Below are 15,088 nucleotides of genomic sequence, written 5' to 3' on the forward strand. Positions count from 1 at the left end.
CAAAGTTTCCCAGATTTCCACTCCCAGCCGTTGAATCGCAACCACCTGAACACACTTCGATTTCTGGTACTGTCGCCATATAACAGATATCATCATGGCCGAAGTAGTTCAAGCACGCACGTCTTTCGCCCCTTCCTCTCCGTCACGCAAGCGCTCCGCATCTCCAGATGCAGGAGATTCAGCCGCCACCACAGCCCTCACAACGACCAACAATGACACGACACTTGCCTCGTCAGAACCCCCGACAAAGAAGACCAAATTGATTCGACGCAAGCGACGACCCGCGCGCCCTCAAGTCGACCCTTCGACCATCAAGTCCGAACCACCGCCGCAGACGGGTACAATTTTCAACATTTGGTACAACAAGTGGTCTGGAGGCGACCGTGAAGATGCGTACCTCTCGAAGACGGCGGCCCCTTCGCGATGCAACATTCGCAACGACAGTGGCTGGACCGCGGCAGACAAAACGCCCGGCAGCTACTTCTGTCTGTTCTTCGCGCGCGGCTTGTGCCCCAAGGGCCACGAGTGCCAGTACCTCCACCGCCTCCCGACGATCTACGACGTCTTCAACCCCAACATAGACTGCTTCGGGCGCGACAAACACAGCGACTACCGTGACGACATGGGCGGCGTTGGCAGTTTCATGAGACAGAACCGCACGCTCTACGTCGGTCGCATCCACGTCACGGACGATATCGAGGAGGTCGTGGCACGGCATTTTCAAGAGTGGGGCGAAATCGAACGCATCCGGGTTCTCACGGGTCGCGGCGTAGCTTTTGTGACTTATGTGAACGAGGCCAACAGTCAGTTTGCGAAAGAGGCCATGGCGCACCAGGCCCTGGACAATAACGAGATTCTCAATGTGCGGTGGGCGACGGTCGATCCGAACCCGCTGAGCCAGAAACGTGAAGCCGCGAGAATCGAAGAGCAGGCTGCAGAGGCCGTGAGGAGGGCGTTGGGCGAGAGAGCAGTCCGCGAGATCGAAGGAAGAGAAACCAAGGAAGAGCGAGAGCAGAGACGGATCGAGAGTGGGTTTGGGCTCGATGGGTATGAAGCTCCAGAGGAGATCTGGTATAACCAGCAGAAGCAACTCGAGGATACGGGCAAGGGATTGTTGGAGGCGCCTCCGCAAAATACCAACCAGGCCCCTGGTTCAGAGACGACGCAAAACACAGCTGGAGGTGATGGAGATAGTAGTAGTGGTGGCGGCGGTGGGATATTTTCAGGCTCTACACTCGCAGCGCTGCAGCGGAAAATGGCCACGGTAAGACCATTACCTGCACAAGCTGCGAAACCAGCTGCGACTGCTGGACCGTTGGTCGGGTATGGCAGTGATGATGACAGCGATTAATCAGACCGTATGTTTAGGCAATCAATGAAATACTGTGGTAGTATAAATGCCGGCTTTGTTGTACACCAGATGACATTCAGTGATCCCTGATGTGAGTCTATTAGACTATTGTCATGTTGTTATAGTACCATGAATTCATGTCGGCGAATACAGCACATAGAATCCTCGATAGGGCAAATATTTAAATCAACCATTGAAACATGTACACTATGAAGATCTAACGCTAACCGAGTATATGAAGTAGCGGGTTCCACGATTCTTTTGCGGACCAGCTACGTAGGTATAGAGGAGATGTAGCATGTTGGTTGGCAGTGCTATGTCCGAAAAGAGTGCCGCTGAGGCAACTCATGTGCCTCGGGGGGGAATATTGAATTGGCGGTGTCCAACTCAGAGGGTTCCTGATCGGAATATTTCAACGTGTGCTGAGTGGGCTGATGATGATGATGATGTTGTTGTTGTCGTTGTGGTTGTTGGTTCAGTGGGTCTCCGTCCACGGTTCGTAGCCCCATCAACGTTCGCAATGTCCCTTGGCGGCGACGACGCAAGAGGAACACAGCCAGCACTGTCAACGTGACCACCGATATGGCGATGCTGATTCCGATCCCGGCCTTTGCACCGGTTGACAAACCCCCTCCTGTAGATTGCGCGTCTGAGGGCAACGCATCTGCGGATTGCGTCGCGACGCTGCCACCGGTTGCGGTGACGGTTGTGGTAGCAGTCACGTTGCTTGGAGAAGAAGCTGGCGTCGTCGTCGTCGTCGCCGCCGCCGCGGCACCTGTGGAGGTCGTGGAAGTGGACGAGGGGAGAGGACTGTTCGTCGACACGATTGCTCCCAAGCCGTTCAGAACTATCCCGCGGTTCTCGGAACAGCATGGCGGGTCGTTGTCGCAGCAGAAACTGCCGTCTGTGCATTCAACGGCCCGAGGTAAGAAGCCTGTTCCTGGATCTATGGGGTTTTTCGCCGTCTTCATGTCAGTTCTCCGTACGAGGCAGGAGCATACGATAGGCATTGATGGCGGTAACGGCGACGTATTTGGGGCGTCGGAAGCCTTGAAAGGGGTCATTCAATTTTATGAAAAAAAAGGAAACATACCGTATTGGCAGATGTTGGAACAATCTGTCCAAGGGAACGACGAACACGCTGGAATGATGTGTTGTCCGGCGGATATGCAGAAGCGGTTGGGATCGCAGAGGTCCGCGGTCTCGCAGCAGATTCGGGAGCCAGAACACTGTGTGTTGTTAGGGTAGATTCTGCCCTCGAAGCTGTAACAGTCGATTTTGCCGGGGAATTCGTCGTCGCTTTGAGCCAAGGTGAGCTTGTGTTCTGCGCAGAGCACAAGGAGAAGAAGGGCTCGTTTGAGGGAAGCCATTCTTGATCGTGAGCTCGAGATACTCATGGCGGTTTCTCGTGTTGACCACGCCTTTGTGCTGGAATTGAAGACGGTGGCACGAGGCGGGCTGCCGAAAGAAGAAATACAATATCCGATGGCTTATATCCAGGAAGGTTCTGGGATCGACATGGGCCGTACGGAGTACATGGGCCGGACTCGGCACCGCCAAAGTATTCCGCTTGTAACAATGCAAAGCAGTTCTTCTTATCGATGTAACCTGCTGGGCGATGTAGGCAATGGTGGCTTGCACTTGTGATAATAGTTGAGGATGCCGCCATGGCCTGTGGAAATGAAGCGCTAAATAAGGCCGTTTGATATGGCCACACCTCATGCGAGCCGGGGCCTTTCCTTGACGTGTCTCACATTTGAAACGTGCTTGAGCTGGCTCTGATATAGCTCTGCACGGTGCGAGGACTTTGGCCACGAGGGCTTTCGGGCTTCATCAGACCGTATTGTTCTGTGGGTCAGCATGGAACAAACACACTGACAACGCAATGTGGACTTTTGGACGAGGCACACATAACAGCATCAGTTAGGCTTGATGTGTTCATCCTTTCTTCGGACCGACTGAGCGGCTAGAAACGATGAACAGCGTCTCTCGGCCAAGGAGGTGGTTGATCGTCTCAAAAGGACACACAGCCGCGCGGGTTAGCTTGGAAAAAAAGAGCGTTCCACATTGCGGCGGGCTCTAGACGAGGATCACCAGGCCAAGTTGTGTTCCGCATACACTAAACGCGGGCACTCTACCTAGTAAAATTTGGTGGTGCCGCACCCATGTCTTGTAGACAACACAACTGACCCTGACTATTCAGGGGTCCCCGGGGTCCTTTTGACGCCGGAGGGAACACCTATCCTTGGAGACTTTATAAGCACTCTCTTTGACTGGAACGGCGACCTTATAGGGGTGGTTCTAGACAACTCGTGTCAATCTATCCATGAATGATATCCGTTATTGATGAAGCTGCTCTTCTCCATATAAGTGAGATAATTATGTCTTTTTTTTTTTTGAAAAGAACCTGTCAACAAGGAGTGTGAGATATTTCTCAATTGAACAGATAGTATATAATTATCACTATCCTTTTTATAATTTCGACAGCGCCGCAAGCGCAGGATAGGTACTTTTGCCAAGGTGGAGAGCGATTCACCGGGTGGCCGGGCCGGACTGGGTGCCCACAATCCCACGGCGATTCCTCGCCGAAAGGTAGGCGATTTTGGCTGCTTCTGGCACTTTGAAAATCGACAAACAACGCGTTTTTTTAGTCGCCTAAAGCACCCTCAAAACGATGTTTGAGATATACACTGTGAATATACTGTAAATATCTGAGGTGAAATGGGGACGAACTTGGGACTACACAGCCTCCCTTACCTAGAACATGCCATACCGAGAGAGGATCATGCCAGCCACAAGATCGACTATTCATGCAGAGCTACGGCTAGTGAGGCATGACTGAACAGCTCTAGTCACTAGTACTGCAACAACACCAGTGCAATCACCTCATCTGAGTGAGTACCTAACTGTACGAGTACGTTTCCCCCCTTTTCGGGGCAAATGAATGCAAGGAGATTTAGGTAGTTCCGGGCGGTACTAGCTAGCCAACCGTCTAGCTTCCAAAGAATGTCTAGACGTGTTTTGCAAACACGAGACATGGTCGGCTGTGAGATACCAACAAGTTCGCTTCCTCGGGAGGCGCTGAACGACATGGGCGCCTACAGTACGCAACAGCTCACAGCCACTAGTTATGTATGCTCAACCTTGCCCCAAGGTACAGGCTTTACCGTACTCGGCAAGGGAACAATGGCTCGAAAGCACTACGTGTTTCAGTTCGCCGCGGGCCTCCCTGCCGGCCGGCAGAGTGCGGCAGTCTAGTGCTTTGGGGCCGGTCGTGAGGACATGGGGTTGCGCGCAACAGGCACACATTGTTGGCCCCAGGCACTAGTCCACGAGCCTGGATAAGCGCATTATCAAAGCTGGCTCTAGTTTGGCAGTAATCCACAGCGCATGAGCAGGGGTCCTGCGGCCGCTTTTTGTTCCTGATGACGAGGCCTCGGAATCACATTGCCGTGATGCCTCTACACTCACACCGCGAGGGCTGGAGATCTGAATTTACATTGCGGAAAAGCTGAGCTCCCTCAAGTCGACATCGTCGTCGTATACGATCATGAAAAGTCGATTGACGGGGATGTTGAAAGGTCCATATCGATCTATCATCGGCGCAACTATTGCTATATTCCTCCTACTTTCGCTCTGGGTATTGCCATGGCGCGCGAATTTTCCAGTTCTCAATGTAGCAATAGGCAAAGGTTCCGCAGAGAGCATGGTCGATGATGCACGGTATGCTTCAGCAGCAGAAAATGCAACACGAATGCTGGCCCATCCCCTGGACAAGTCTCGGTTCGGAGAAATGGGACAGAGAATGAAAGTACTCAGAGAATGGATTCGGCACAAGGACACCGCACAGCTTTCTCGCTACGAGCAAAGGGAGTGGTCGAAATTGATTGAAAGCGTAGCGGTGTCTCTGATTCCTTTCATACAAGCACCAAACACCCAAGACGACAGGCCTTTGAGCACCCTGCGCTCGAGATTCGTCCCAGGGTCTAAAGGATTGGTGATCACCACGGGCAAGAAGCGCTTCCGCTACGCATGCCACCTGATCACAAGCCTCCGTGAAGTTCTGAACTCGACGCTCCCGATCCAGATTGCCTATTCCGGAGACGATGACCTTCCCCAAGAGTACCGAGATTTCATCACCTCCCTTGCAACAGACGTGTCAACAATGGACGTGACATCTATCTTCGACGATGGTACTCTCGATCTGCCGCATGGGGGGTGGGCCGTCAAAGCTTTTGCTGTGCTCGGGAGCACCTTCGAGCAGGTCATGCTTCTCGACGCGGACGCCGTCTTTCTCCAGCCGCCCGAGGTCATCTTTGAAACACACCCGGCGTACATCGACACCGGAACCCTGTTATTCCACGACCGGTTGCTGTGGAAGGGTGCGTATAAAGACCGCCATTCCTGGTGGGAGAAAGAGCTCGAGAACACAACGCTGAGCGAGACGATCAGGCACTCGAAGGTGTTTATGGAAGGCTATGCCGAAGAGGGTGATTCAGGGGTGGTCGTCGCAGACAAGAGTCGGCTTGATGTTTTTGTTGGATTGCTACATATAGCGTGGCAAAACACGCGTGACGTGCGTGAAGCATTGACTTACGTCAAAGGTCACGGTGACAAGGAGAGTTGGTGGTTTGGGCTAGAGCTGACGGAGACGCCGTACGCAATGGAGCAGCATTACGCCGCCATCGTGGGCCATGTGCGCGTCGACCAAGAGGGACACGAGGAGGATAGGGTATGCAGCTTTACGATTGCGCATGTCGATGCTCAGTCGCGTCTGTTGTGGTTCAACGGCAGTCTTCTCAAAAATAAAGAAATTGACTCGGAGAGCTTTGATGTGCCTGGTGAGTGGATGATTGACGGGGTCTGGGAGAAGGGCCCGTCAAAGCAAGACTTGAGCTGCATGAGCGGTGCACAGGTGAGAAGGATTGACCAGAATCTCGTCGAGATCCTTAGCCGGTCGGTCCTGCGGGCAAAGCAGGTTGACGAGGAACTTCGCGTCAAGATACCCTCATCTATGCTTTGAATGTACATGTGAATATAAGCCGACTGACGGTAAAAGAGAGTAGATCCCAAACACTTTTAGGAATATAGCGTCGACGCTTAAGCTCTTGTCCATAGTTACTGCGAGATCTAGGTAGCTAGGAGTTTTGGTGCTATCGATGGCTTTACGTCTTCCTAGAGCTTCCTTGGGCTTCCTTGAGATGGTGGTGGTGCTATCTAACAGCTGCAGAGACGTTGATGTTGACGCTGTGATCACAACTCGCCGTGCTTGATTTCTACATCACCACTGAGATCCGGCATTCTCATAATGACCACGACCAGACTGGTCCAGCCGGTGAAATGCTGCGTTCGCTGACCGGCGCCGGTCTCGGGGTTGTATTGCTCCCACGCGAATCCCGTCGCCTTCCACTGGTCGAAGACATTCTTGACCAAATTCGTCCTGAGCTCCGTGTAGAGCTTGGTCGCTTGGGTCTTGACCTTGGCGGGCGCGGCGGGGGATTGCGCGACGTCCAGCAGGTTCTTGACGATAAGGTAGTTCATGTTCACCCAGATCGGGGAGCGCCAGTAGTTCTCGGCGGTGCCGTAGAACTCGTCGGATTTCGATAAGGAACGGATCCCGTACGCCGACCAGAGTTCGCTCTCGGAAGAGATGAGGTCCAAGATGTGCGGCAGGTGAGGGTGTGTCGGAGGCATGAGGCCTGTCATGAAGGGAAACAGGGAGATGTAGCCTTTGTGGCAGACGTGGGCGGAGTCTTCGTAGTCGTCGATAGTCGCGTCGCAGTAAGCTTTGTGCTGCGAAGACCAGTGCAGGTCGTCGATGTTCCGTAGGATAGCCGTGTGCTGAGCCTTGAAGTCGCCCGCGTCCTCTGTCTCAGAAAGAAGCGTGGATAAGCGGAGGAGCGTCTTGCTCATCAGGCCCATCCACGAGATCAGGTCGGTGTGGAGCTCTCCCGGGTGAGGAGGCTGAGGGCGAGGGTAGTCGTCTAGACCGGAGGTCAAGATGTGCTGGGGAGTGCGGCCGCGCCAGCGATATGCTTCTTTCGTGGAGAAGGCTTCGCGGTCGTACGACTTGACATCGCCGGACTGTGTGCGGCGGAACCAGTAGTACTGTCTCTTGAGCAAGGGGTAGAGGGATTGGAGTTCGGATTCAATGTGAGCTTTTTGGTCAGAGAATTTAGGGTCGGCCGCCTTGTCCATGAGGACGTCGATGATGAAAAATAGTGTTGGGGGATTGGCATAGTGCGGGTATTGGACCTGGAATTCGGGTGGGACTTTGCTTCGTGCTTCGGGACCCAGAATTTGTTCGCGAGCAATCCAGCCATCCTCGTCCATGAGGTTGAACCACGATTTGACGATTTCCATGGTAGTGTCGAGGTCCCATTCTGCAATCGGGATGAGATGGAAGCCCTCGTCCCACAAAAACCCGCGGGGAAAGAATGGTCTGGAGGGTACGGAGGTGAACAATTCGTGTGCGGGATCCTTGACAACTTCTGCTCGAGCGCGAGCTTCGGCTGTCTCCTCCCAGAAGCCCTCATTGTCTTCATCGTACTCAGGAGCATAGGATCTGTCGACAAGTGAGTCTCCGTAAAAATAGCCGATGCCACCAAAGAGATTGGAAAACATCGACTCGGAGAATGTGGTGTAGGCGGCTTTCGTGAAAGGTGGCTGGGGTTTGAAGATGTCCTGGAATTTGGTCTTGAAGTTGGTGGATGTCCCAGCGATAGCTTTTGTCAAAGCTTTGGACGCTACGGTTGGGCCGGATGCAGACTCAAACAGTACATCAAACTGGAAGTCCCCGACGAAAGTCTTCTGAATCATGTGAAAGTTCCCCGGGCCAGGACTCTTGGAGATGGCAAAGGATGCCCAGGGAGGGGGCATGTTTTCCTGACCATATTCCTTGATATATTTGTCAATGTCCTGCTTCATGCTCGCGAAGACAACATTTTTGGCTTGCCAAATAGCCTCAGGTGGTATTTGCAAGCTAGAGAGTAACGGCCTATCTAGAGGCTTTTCGTCCCACGAGGGATGGGTCTTGTAGGGCATTCGATTCTCTGCAGAATCTGAAAATACAAAGTTGAAATCACCGAGCTCTGCGGTCGAGCCATGAAGTATCACATTCTGGTCTGCATCGGCGTCCGCATCTTGGAAAGCCAGCTCACCCAACCCTTCCAAGCCAGCATAGAAGATGAGCGTGGTGACCAGGTTAGGATGAGCATCTTCTCGGGGTGTGCCTTTGATCCTCGCTCCCCAGCTACCTCCATGTCTGCCTCCAGGCATTTTGACAAAGTCAATTGTGAGATCAAGCTTGTTCCCAGTATCGTGTATTGTTTGCCGACCTCCGTTCTGAGCATCATACTCTTCCCAGCCATAGCCAGCCATTCCCTCATTCTGCTCGCAGGTGTGTCGGAAGTTGGTTTGGCTTGTCGTGAAATCCTCGGTATTTGCCCACAGCAGGCCTGTCAGTAAGCTGTTAGGGAGACGAGGCCGTACACCAAAGTATAGGTTGGGTCTAAAAGGGCCCCAAAGCAAGGTATCGTTTGGAGATGCAGCTGCCTGTGGTGCGAGCGAGCAGAAGGAGAGGATGATGAGCAATATGATCAGGGGTGTTTGAAGAGCCACGGAGCCTCTCGAGAAACTTGACATGATGCCCTGGGCCAGGTCAAGGGATCTTTGCTATCGAAGTCGCCAGCAACGTCGAGGTTCGATGTTTTGAGTTTACCCAGATAACTTTGCCCATGCGGTTGATCTGGCCTCAGCCTACGTCACCGATCGCGTTTAAGGGGCGGGCCAATTACAGTGAGCGCAGAGCACGGCCGAGGTTGTCGCTAAAGAAGCGGTATCTACGAACAACTCGTGGTCTGTTGCAGTTCTCAATGCGAATCTCACCGATTCGGAATCTCAGAACATCACAGGTCGGAATAGTAGAAGGCCTCTAGAAATGTACGTATTGGGAAAACGTCGCATGTTGGCAACCCTTCATCTAGCCCCCGCTTTCTTTGGTTACAGTAACCGGTCCTCGTGCTCTAAAGGACAGGATTTGCATTTACGCTGTGGCATGCTATGTGGCATTTCACGTTTGATTTGATCGACAACAAAGGCCAGCATTACACCTGGAGAATAGCCGGCTCAAGTACAGAACGATATGGAGGACCTTGACCAACAGGTCTCTCTCTACCTATACCTAGCCCTGACTCCCTGGTGGTTGCGGTCTCAGATTGGTTTGTACCTTACCGTGGAGACCTCACCTACTCGTACTCCTGTCAATAGAGGAGACCGCAGCGCCGTCGACTCGTCCTGACGAATCACGTACGTACAGTTTCCGCCTTGCTTCCCCGGATCTGGCGTCTTGTCGTCATACACGAGCTACGAGTGTTGACGTCCGACCCCACGAATCGTCATAGGCTGATAATGGATGACATACTGACACGGATTCATCGACCGAAGCAATGACGGCTAGAAGCGAGGGAGTATATTAATACTCTTTGTGAACGCTAGAGGTCCCTTCTCTTAGCCTGTGTCATACCGATCACACTGTTGTAATTTCACACTCAAACGAAACTACTTGTTGGACTACGACGAGCAACAACTAGAAATCCACTCAAAATGGCGCCCAATTTCATGAAGGGGCAAACAGACACATCCCAATACACTGGCACAAAACCAGACACTCCCGCTACCGATCCCAATAACAACAACTACCAGAATTACAACCCTGCGAGTGGTGATAAGAAGTCGTCAACTGGTGCCCCTTTGCTGAGCAGCGAAGGAGCCGTCGGAAAGCAGTTTAAGCCAGAGGGTGGTATGTCTTCTGAAGTCTTAACCTTTCCCAAATTCCCTTTCTCGTTCCACCACAACGTGATCCTGTATTGAATTTGTCGAAACACTCGTTGAAATATTCAAGACCTGTCTCTGAGCTGACCATCTCAAAGCAATCGGCAGCGTAGGCGAAGCTGTTGGTGGTCCACTCGCCTCCGATGGGGCAATTGGCAAGAATTTCACCCCGGATGGAAGCGTCGGCGGCACCATCAATAATATGGTTGGCGGTCCCAAGAAGGATTGAGCCGTGAGCAGCTCCGACCAGTCGATGAAAACAACATATATTTACCCTGGCGCATGAATTAGGTGGAAGTCCAACGGCTGATGCATATATACTATCGCATTGGTACGAGGATATTCGGTGTAATTGTAAGTGGCAGGTACAGAACCTAGCATGGTATACTTGCCAGGGCTCCTGTATTGTTGAGACACGGAAAGCATTGTACGATCACCTCAAATTGTTGATATAAATATGTACCCCTGGAATCTTAATTCAACAAATGCTACCCTGGTTCCATCCTCCACGCGGTCAGCACATGGCTATTGGCCGTTTGCGTCTCTGCTGGACGATGTCTATCGAAGGCTACTCCAATTCGCATCTTTGATATACGTCCACATGGCTGAACCCGTGTGAGACATGATCAAAACTTGACGTCATTCCTGCAAGATGCAACCGGAACATTGACCCTAGCGTTTCAATCTGTCTTATGGGTGTCTTGGAAGCCTTGGTACTCGTAAGGACGGCTGCTGATGTCCGTGATCTGAAAGGAAGCATGGGCAGCTGGGCAATGAGACAAATGGCCTCGTGTGGAAAACCTGATCCGACCCAGCCTTGTTGCCGATCTGGTGGACCCGTTTTGGGCGAAAATACTTCCGATTCACTCCAAGAACAGTCTGAACTATTCATCCCTGAGTTGTACCTCGTACAAGCATGGACCGGAGACTTGCAGACTCGTCTCTCGCACAGACGATGTGAACGTTTTTGAGTCCACACGAGCGAGTGGGTGATTCGTTTCTCGACATCCAAAACACGATGGCCGGGGCCTAAACTCAGTCAACATGGCTTCCCCGCGAGGGACATCTTTCTTTCCTCAACGTCCCTCACCTCCCCAATGCCTGACATCATATCTCCGTGGTAGAGCAGGGAATGGAGTATCTCTTTAACCTTCATATTCTGTCTCCTCCTGCCGAAGCTCCCAATTACCACAGGCAGATTCCATTTCGTCCTTCCCTATGGTATATTGAAACCTTGCCGGACTCCCCTCGCCATGGACCCTAACTTTGAGGGCCGAGTCCTTGTCATTGCCAACCGCCTTCCAATCACCATCAAAGATACTCAAGATGGGAACTTCGAATATAACATCTCATCTGGAGGCCTCGTTTCAGGATTGCGAAGTCTTGCAAAAGCGGTCGACTTCAAATGGTTTGGTTGGCCAGGAATCGACATCCATCGCAACGATAAAGACAAAGTCCGCCGAGACCTCCAGGACAAGTTCAATGCATACCCTATCTTCTTGAACGAGCAGATGGCTCAAGCGCACTACAACGGGTTCTCAAGTACGTCGCAAATAAGACCACCCCTCTCAGCTACTTATCGGGTTGGCAGATTCGGTGCTGTGGCCACTTCTACATCGAATGCCTGAAAAAGTGCGTGCAGGAGACAATTGGTCTGCGGCTTATCAACATGTCAATGAGATATTTGCAGACAATATTGTGCCCATGGTGGAGGATGACGATCTCATCTGGGTCCATGACTACCATTTGCTTCTGCTCCCTGGCATCCTTCGTGAACGGCTGTCTAAAAAGAAGAACATCAAGATTGGCTTTTTCTTACACACGCCATTTCCTACGGACGATTACTTCACCATCTTACCACTCCGTGAAGAAATCTGTCGCAGCCTGTTGCTTTGCGACGTGGTTGGCTTTCACACACAAGAGTACGCGGATGACTTCTTGAACAGTGCTTCCCTTGTCCTTGAGTGAGTACTATCCAATGATCCTAAATGTAGCTGTCACTGATATATTTCGCAGGGGCGTTTCAAGATCGCCTGCAGACCTGCACTGGGGTGATAGGAAGGTGATTGTCCATGGCTTCCCCATTGGCATTGAGCCTGAGAGCTTCCGACAACAAATGAAAAGTGACCGTGTTAAAGGCGAGCTTACAAAACTAAAGCATAGCTTTGAGGGCCGAAAGATCATCCTTGGAGTTGACCGCCTGGATTATATTAAAGGCATCCCGCAGAAATTGATGGCATTTGACAGGTTTCTGACCGAACACCCGGAGTGGGTCAGCCAGGTATGTCTCATACAGCTGGCCATCCCTACGAGGGCGGAAGTGGATACCTACAAGGAACTACGAAAGGAGGTCGAGGCTCTGGTAGGCCATATCAATGGAAAACACGGTACAAGCTGCAGGGTTCTTTTGTGAATTTGAGCTTACACGGCTTAGGAACATTCTCGAGCGCGCCGATCCATTATATTTACCGCTCGATCGAGCCGGAGCTACTCTGTGCTTTGTATGCTGCTGCCGACGTATGCATAATCTCTTCAATCCGGGACGGCCTCAATATGGTGAGCTATGAGTATATCGCCTGTCAGAACAAAGACACCGCGGGGGTTTTGATGATGTCCTACTATGCAGGCGCAGTCAAAACACTCCCGGCCACAGTAGTGGTGAATCCCTGGGATAGACCACGTTTTGCGAACACAATCGAGGATGCTCTGGAGATGCCCATAGAAGAACGAAGAAGACGATTCAGCCAGAATGTAGACGTCGTGGAACGCTGCACCAGGTATGCTTTCTGACGCGGTTTTGTACTGACATGGGATATTGACAACTTCCAGTGTTCGCTGGGGTACTTCGTTCCTCAATACTCTGTACATAGGTCGCCTCCTCAAGCGAGACGAGCTACCGGACTTGACTCAACAGGTCAAGGAAACTGATAATCGCACCATAAAATCAACACACATATTACAGGAGAGATCACGGAGCAGGGAAACGGATCAGTGAGCGAAGATGGCATTGGGATCCTGACTTTCTACAGCTTGAGGGATGTTGAAAGCCTCGATCACGACTTGTCAAAGGCCGGGGGCTGTTCACCAGATCCAAGAAGACGAGCCATGGGATACTCACATCACTTTCTAAGACGGAGCTTGAAGTACTGAAATCTCTTAAGCAGTTACTATCAATCCTTGATGGGCAATGTGGTCTACTTAAGCGAGTCTACTGAAGAGAGATTCGGAGCGTTGGTTAACGGGAATATTGCTATTCGAGCTAGCTCTACTATGTCCCAGGAACCACGAACAAACCCATGCAAACCACTGGGCCCACTGCAGACACATTGTCGTGTGGCCGCCAAATCGTGTTTACGTATGTCACCACTTGCCGTTGTCACGACAACGCTGCTCCAGCCACAGGGGCCGATCTTGTCCTTGGACCGGCCAACATCTATTTCTTCGTAGTGTTTCCGCTGGGCGGAGTGTAGTTGGAGTATCCGGAGCCGTTGTTGTAGTACTTGCTGCCATCACTGTTGGAGTAGTAGTACGATCCATCTACTCAAGCTTAGCGAAGGCTTGCTTAACATTGTGAGGAGAACAGGAACTTACCGGTGTTAGAGTAATGGTATGCGGCACCTCCTGGCTGTGTGCGAGTATCCCAGTTGTTTCCCTGTTCCAGACTGCGGTCAGTGCTGAGCTGTAGGGGAATGAATTGAGACCTGCCATACCTGGGTGTTGGTGCCAGTGTTCGTGATGGTGTAGGGAGTGAAGGAGTTGGAGCCTGATTTGCCAGACATCTTGATATGATGAAGACGGAACCTTTGAAGCCTTTGAAGAAGATGTTGTCGATCGACGGCGAGAAGTGTCTTGAGCTAACGGTGGGACGAGTTGAGAGTGTTCGAGTGAGGTCTTGTAGGGAAGGCAGATCCCGGCGCAGGGGGTTTTGTCTTAGTCAGCTGTCCAGTAAGCAGCACAGCCTTGTCACTAGCTTTACGCGGGATAAGCTCCTCTGTAACTAGGATAGGAAAGATAGCCGAGGCCCCAAAGTCGAAGTCAATCTGCATCGCACCTCGCAACAAGAGCTAAGGAGCCTTCCTGCACTACCATGTAAAGCGACCAGACCAGTAAATGCCCCGGCCATGCAATACATTGCCTTGCCCGACGATTTGTCTAACACCGGAATAAGCAGCGCCCCGCGTGAAGATGTGGCGGACCATATCTCAAGCTTCCATCCATCCTTGACATTGCCTCACTACGTCGCTCAATACGGCACTGATTTGGGCTGTCTGATACTGCCCGGCTTGCAGCTCCGCTACTCACTTCCCATTGATGGAAGCATCGAACGCGTTTGACGCTTTGGGATTGATGTTTCTAGGGCGACATTGCCCGCCCATGGCATGGGGCAATGCCATCCCAAACCCTATGTATCCGCCTGCAAAACATAATGATGAAAGAAATATTGCGACACAGTGTTTCTCGGTGTGCCCACCCAGGCTGTGCAGTTGGCACGGCGAAGCAGCCTTACTCACGGCAACTCGAAATTAGCTGCGGCTGCCTTGCGGATGGGAAGCGCGCCACCAAGGTTGCCTTACAGCGAATTTATTGCCGGCACGGTCTGACTATGATCCAGAAGATTGCTGTAAACTTGAGATGTTCCATGGATTTGGATCCATGCGGGCCCGAAGCTGTCGATCAATCAGATACCTTTCGGTTTTTAAACGGTGGCCGGGTTTTCATGTCCCACTGTCTCAGCCTCGGGCCTCCCGTTTTGATTCACTTTTGTGCTCTAAATGATACACTCGACACACACGCCCTCAACGGATTCTGAAAATGACTGGTATAATATGTGGATCAGCTGTGGACCTCTACGCCCTTCTGAGTCCGTGATCACGGGCAGTAATGACTCAGGTTGCCCTTGAGAGA

The 15,088-nt window shown here is 51.9% G+C and overlaps 7 protein-coding genes across 7 annotated transcripts; 5 read left to right on the forward strand and 2 right to left on the reverse strand.

Moving 5' to 3' along the window:
* Positions 1-94: 94 nt before the first annotated feature.
* PV08_01158 (uncharacterized protein) lies at positions 95-1,351 on the forward strand (the record flags this gene model as incomplete). Its single annotated transcript, XM_016375523.1, has 1 exon — positions 95-1,351. The coding sequence occupies one exon, from the start codon at positions 95-97 to the stop codon at positions 1,349-1,351; it is 1,257 nt and encodes a 418-aa protein (XP_016240799.1).
* Positions 1,352-1,933: 582 nt separating this feature from the next.
* Positions 1,934-2,599, forward strand: PV08_01159 (uncharacterized protein; the record flags this gene model as incomplete). Its single annotated transcript, XM_016375524.1, has 1 exon — positions 1,934-2,599. One exon carries the CDS (start codon positions 1,934-1,936, stop codon positions 2,597-2,599), a length of 666 nt encoding a protein of 221 aa, XP_016240800.1.
* Positions 2,600-4,901: 2,302 nt separating this feature from the next.
* Positions 4,902-6,374, forward strand: PV08_01160 (uncharacterized protein; the record flags this gene model as incomplete). Its single annotated transcript, XM_016375525.1, has 1 exon — positions 4,902-6,374. The coding sequence occupies one exon, from the start codon at positions 4,902-4,904 to the stop codon at positions 6,372-6,374; it is 1,473 nt and encodes a 490-aa protein (XP_016240801.1).
* A 230-nt stretch (positions 6,375-6,604) lies between these two features.
* PV08_01161 (uncharacterized protein) lies at positions 6,605-8,995 on the reverse strand (the record flags this gene model as incomplete). Its single annotated transcript, XM_016375526.1, has 1 exon — positions 6,605-8,995. The coding sequence occupies one exon, from the start codon at positions 8,993-8,995 to the stop codon at positions 6,605-6,607; it is 2,391 nt and encodes a 796-aa protein (XP_016240802.1).
* A 960-nt stretch (positions 8,996-9,955) lies between these two features.
* Positions 9,956-10,412, forward strand: PV08_01162 (uncharacterized protein; the record flags this gene model as incomplete). Its single annotated transcript, XM_016375527.1, has 2 exons — positions 9,956-10,151; positions 10,282-10,412. 2 exons carry the CDS (start codon positions 9,956-9,958, stop codon positions 10,410-10,412), a joined length of 327 nt encoding a protein of 108 aa, XP_016240803.1.
* A 1,024-nt stretch (positions 10,413-11,436) lies between these two features.
* Positions 11,437-13,178, forward strand: PV08_01163 (alpha,alpha-trehalose-phosphate synthase (UDP-forming); the record flags this gene model as incomplete). The annotated part of the gene is made up of 5 exons (XM_016375528.1): positions 11,437-11,725; positions 11,775-12,147; positions 12,200-12,570; positions 12,618-12,960; positions 13,013-13,178. The coding sequence occupies 5 exons, from the start codon at positions 11,437-11,439 to the stop codon at positions 13,176-13,178; spliced, it is 1,542 nt and encodes a 513-aa protein (XP_016240804.1).
* A 438-nt stretch (positions 13,179-13,616) lies between these two features.
* On the reverse strand, positions 13,617-13,962 carry PV08_01164 (uncharacterized protein; the record flags this gene model as incomplete). Its single annotated transcript, XM_016375529.1, has 3 exons — positions 13,617-13,720; positions 13,775-13,835; positions 13,894-13,962. The coding sequence occupies 3 exons, from the start codon at positions 13,960-13,962 to the stop codon at positions 13,617-13,619; spliced, it is 234 nt and encodes a 77-aa protein (XP_016240805.1).
* Positions 13,963-15,088: the final 1,126 nt, after the last annotated feature.

The sequence above is a fragment of the Exophiala spinifera genome (genome assembly GCF_000836115.1).
Source record: "Exophiala spinifera strain CBS 89968 unplaced genomic scaffold supercont1.1, whole genome shotgun sequence".
Classification (NCBI taxonomy): Eukaryota; Fungi; Ascomycota; class Eurotiomycetes; order Chaetothyriales; family Herpotrichiellaceae; genus Exophiala; species Exophiala spinifera.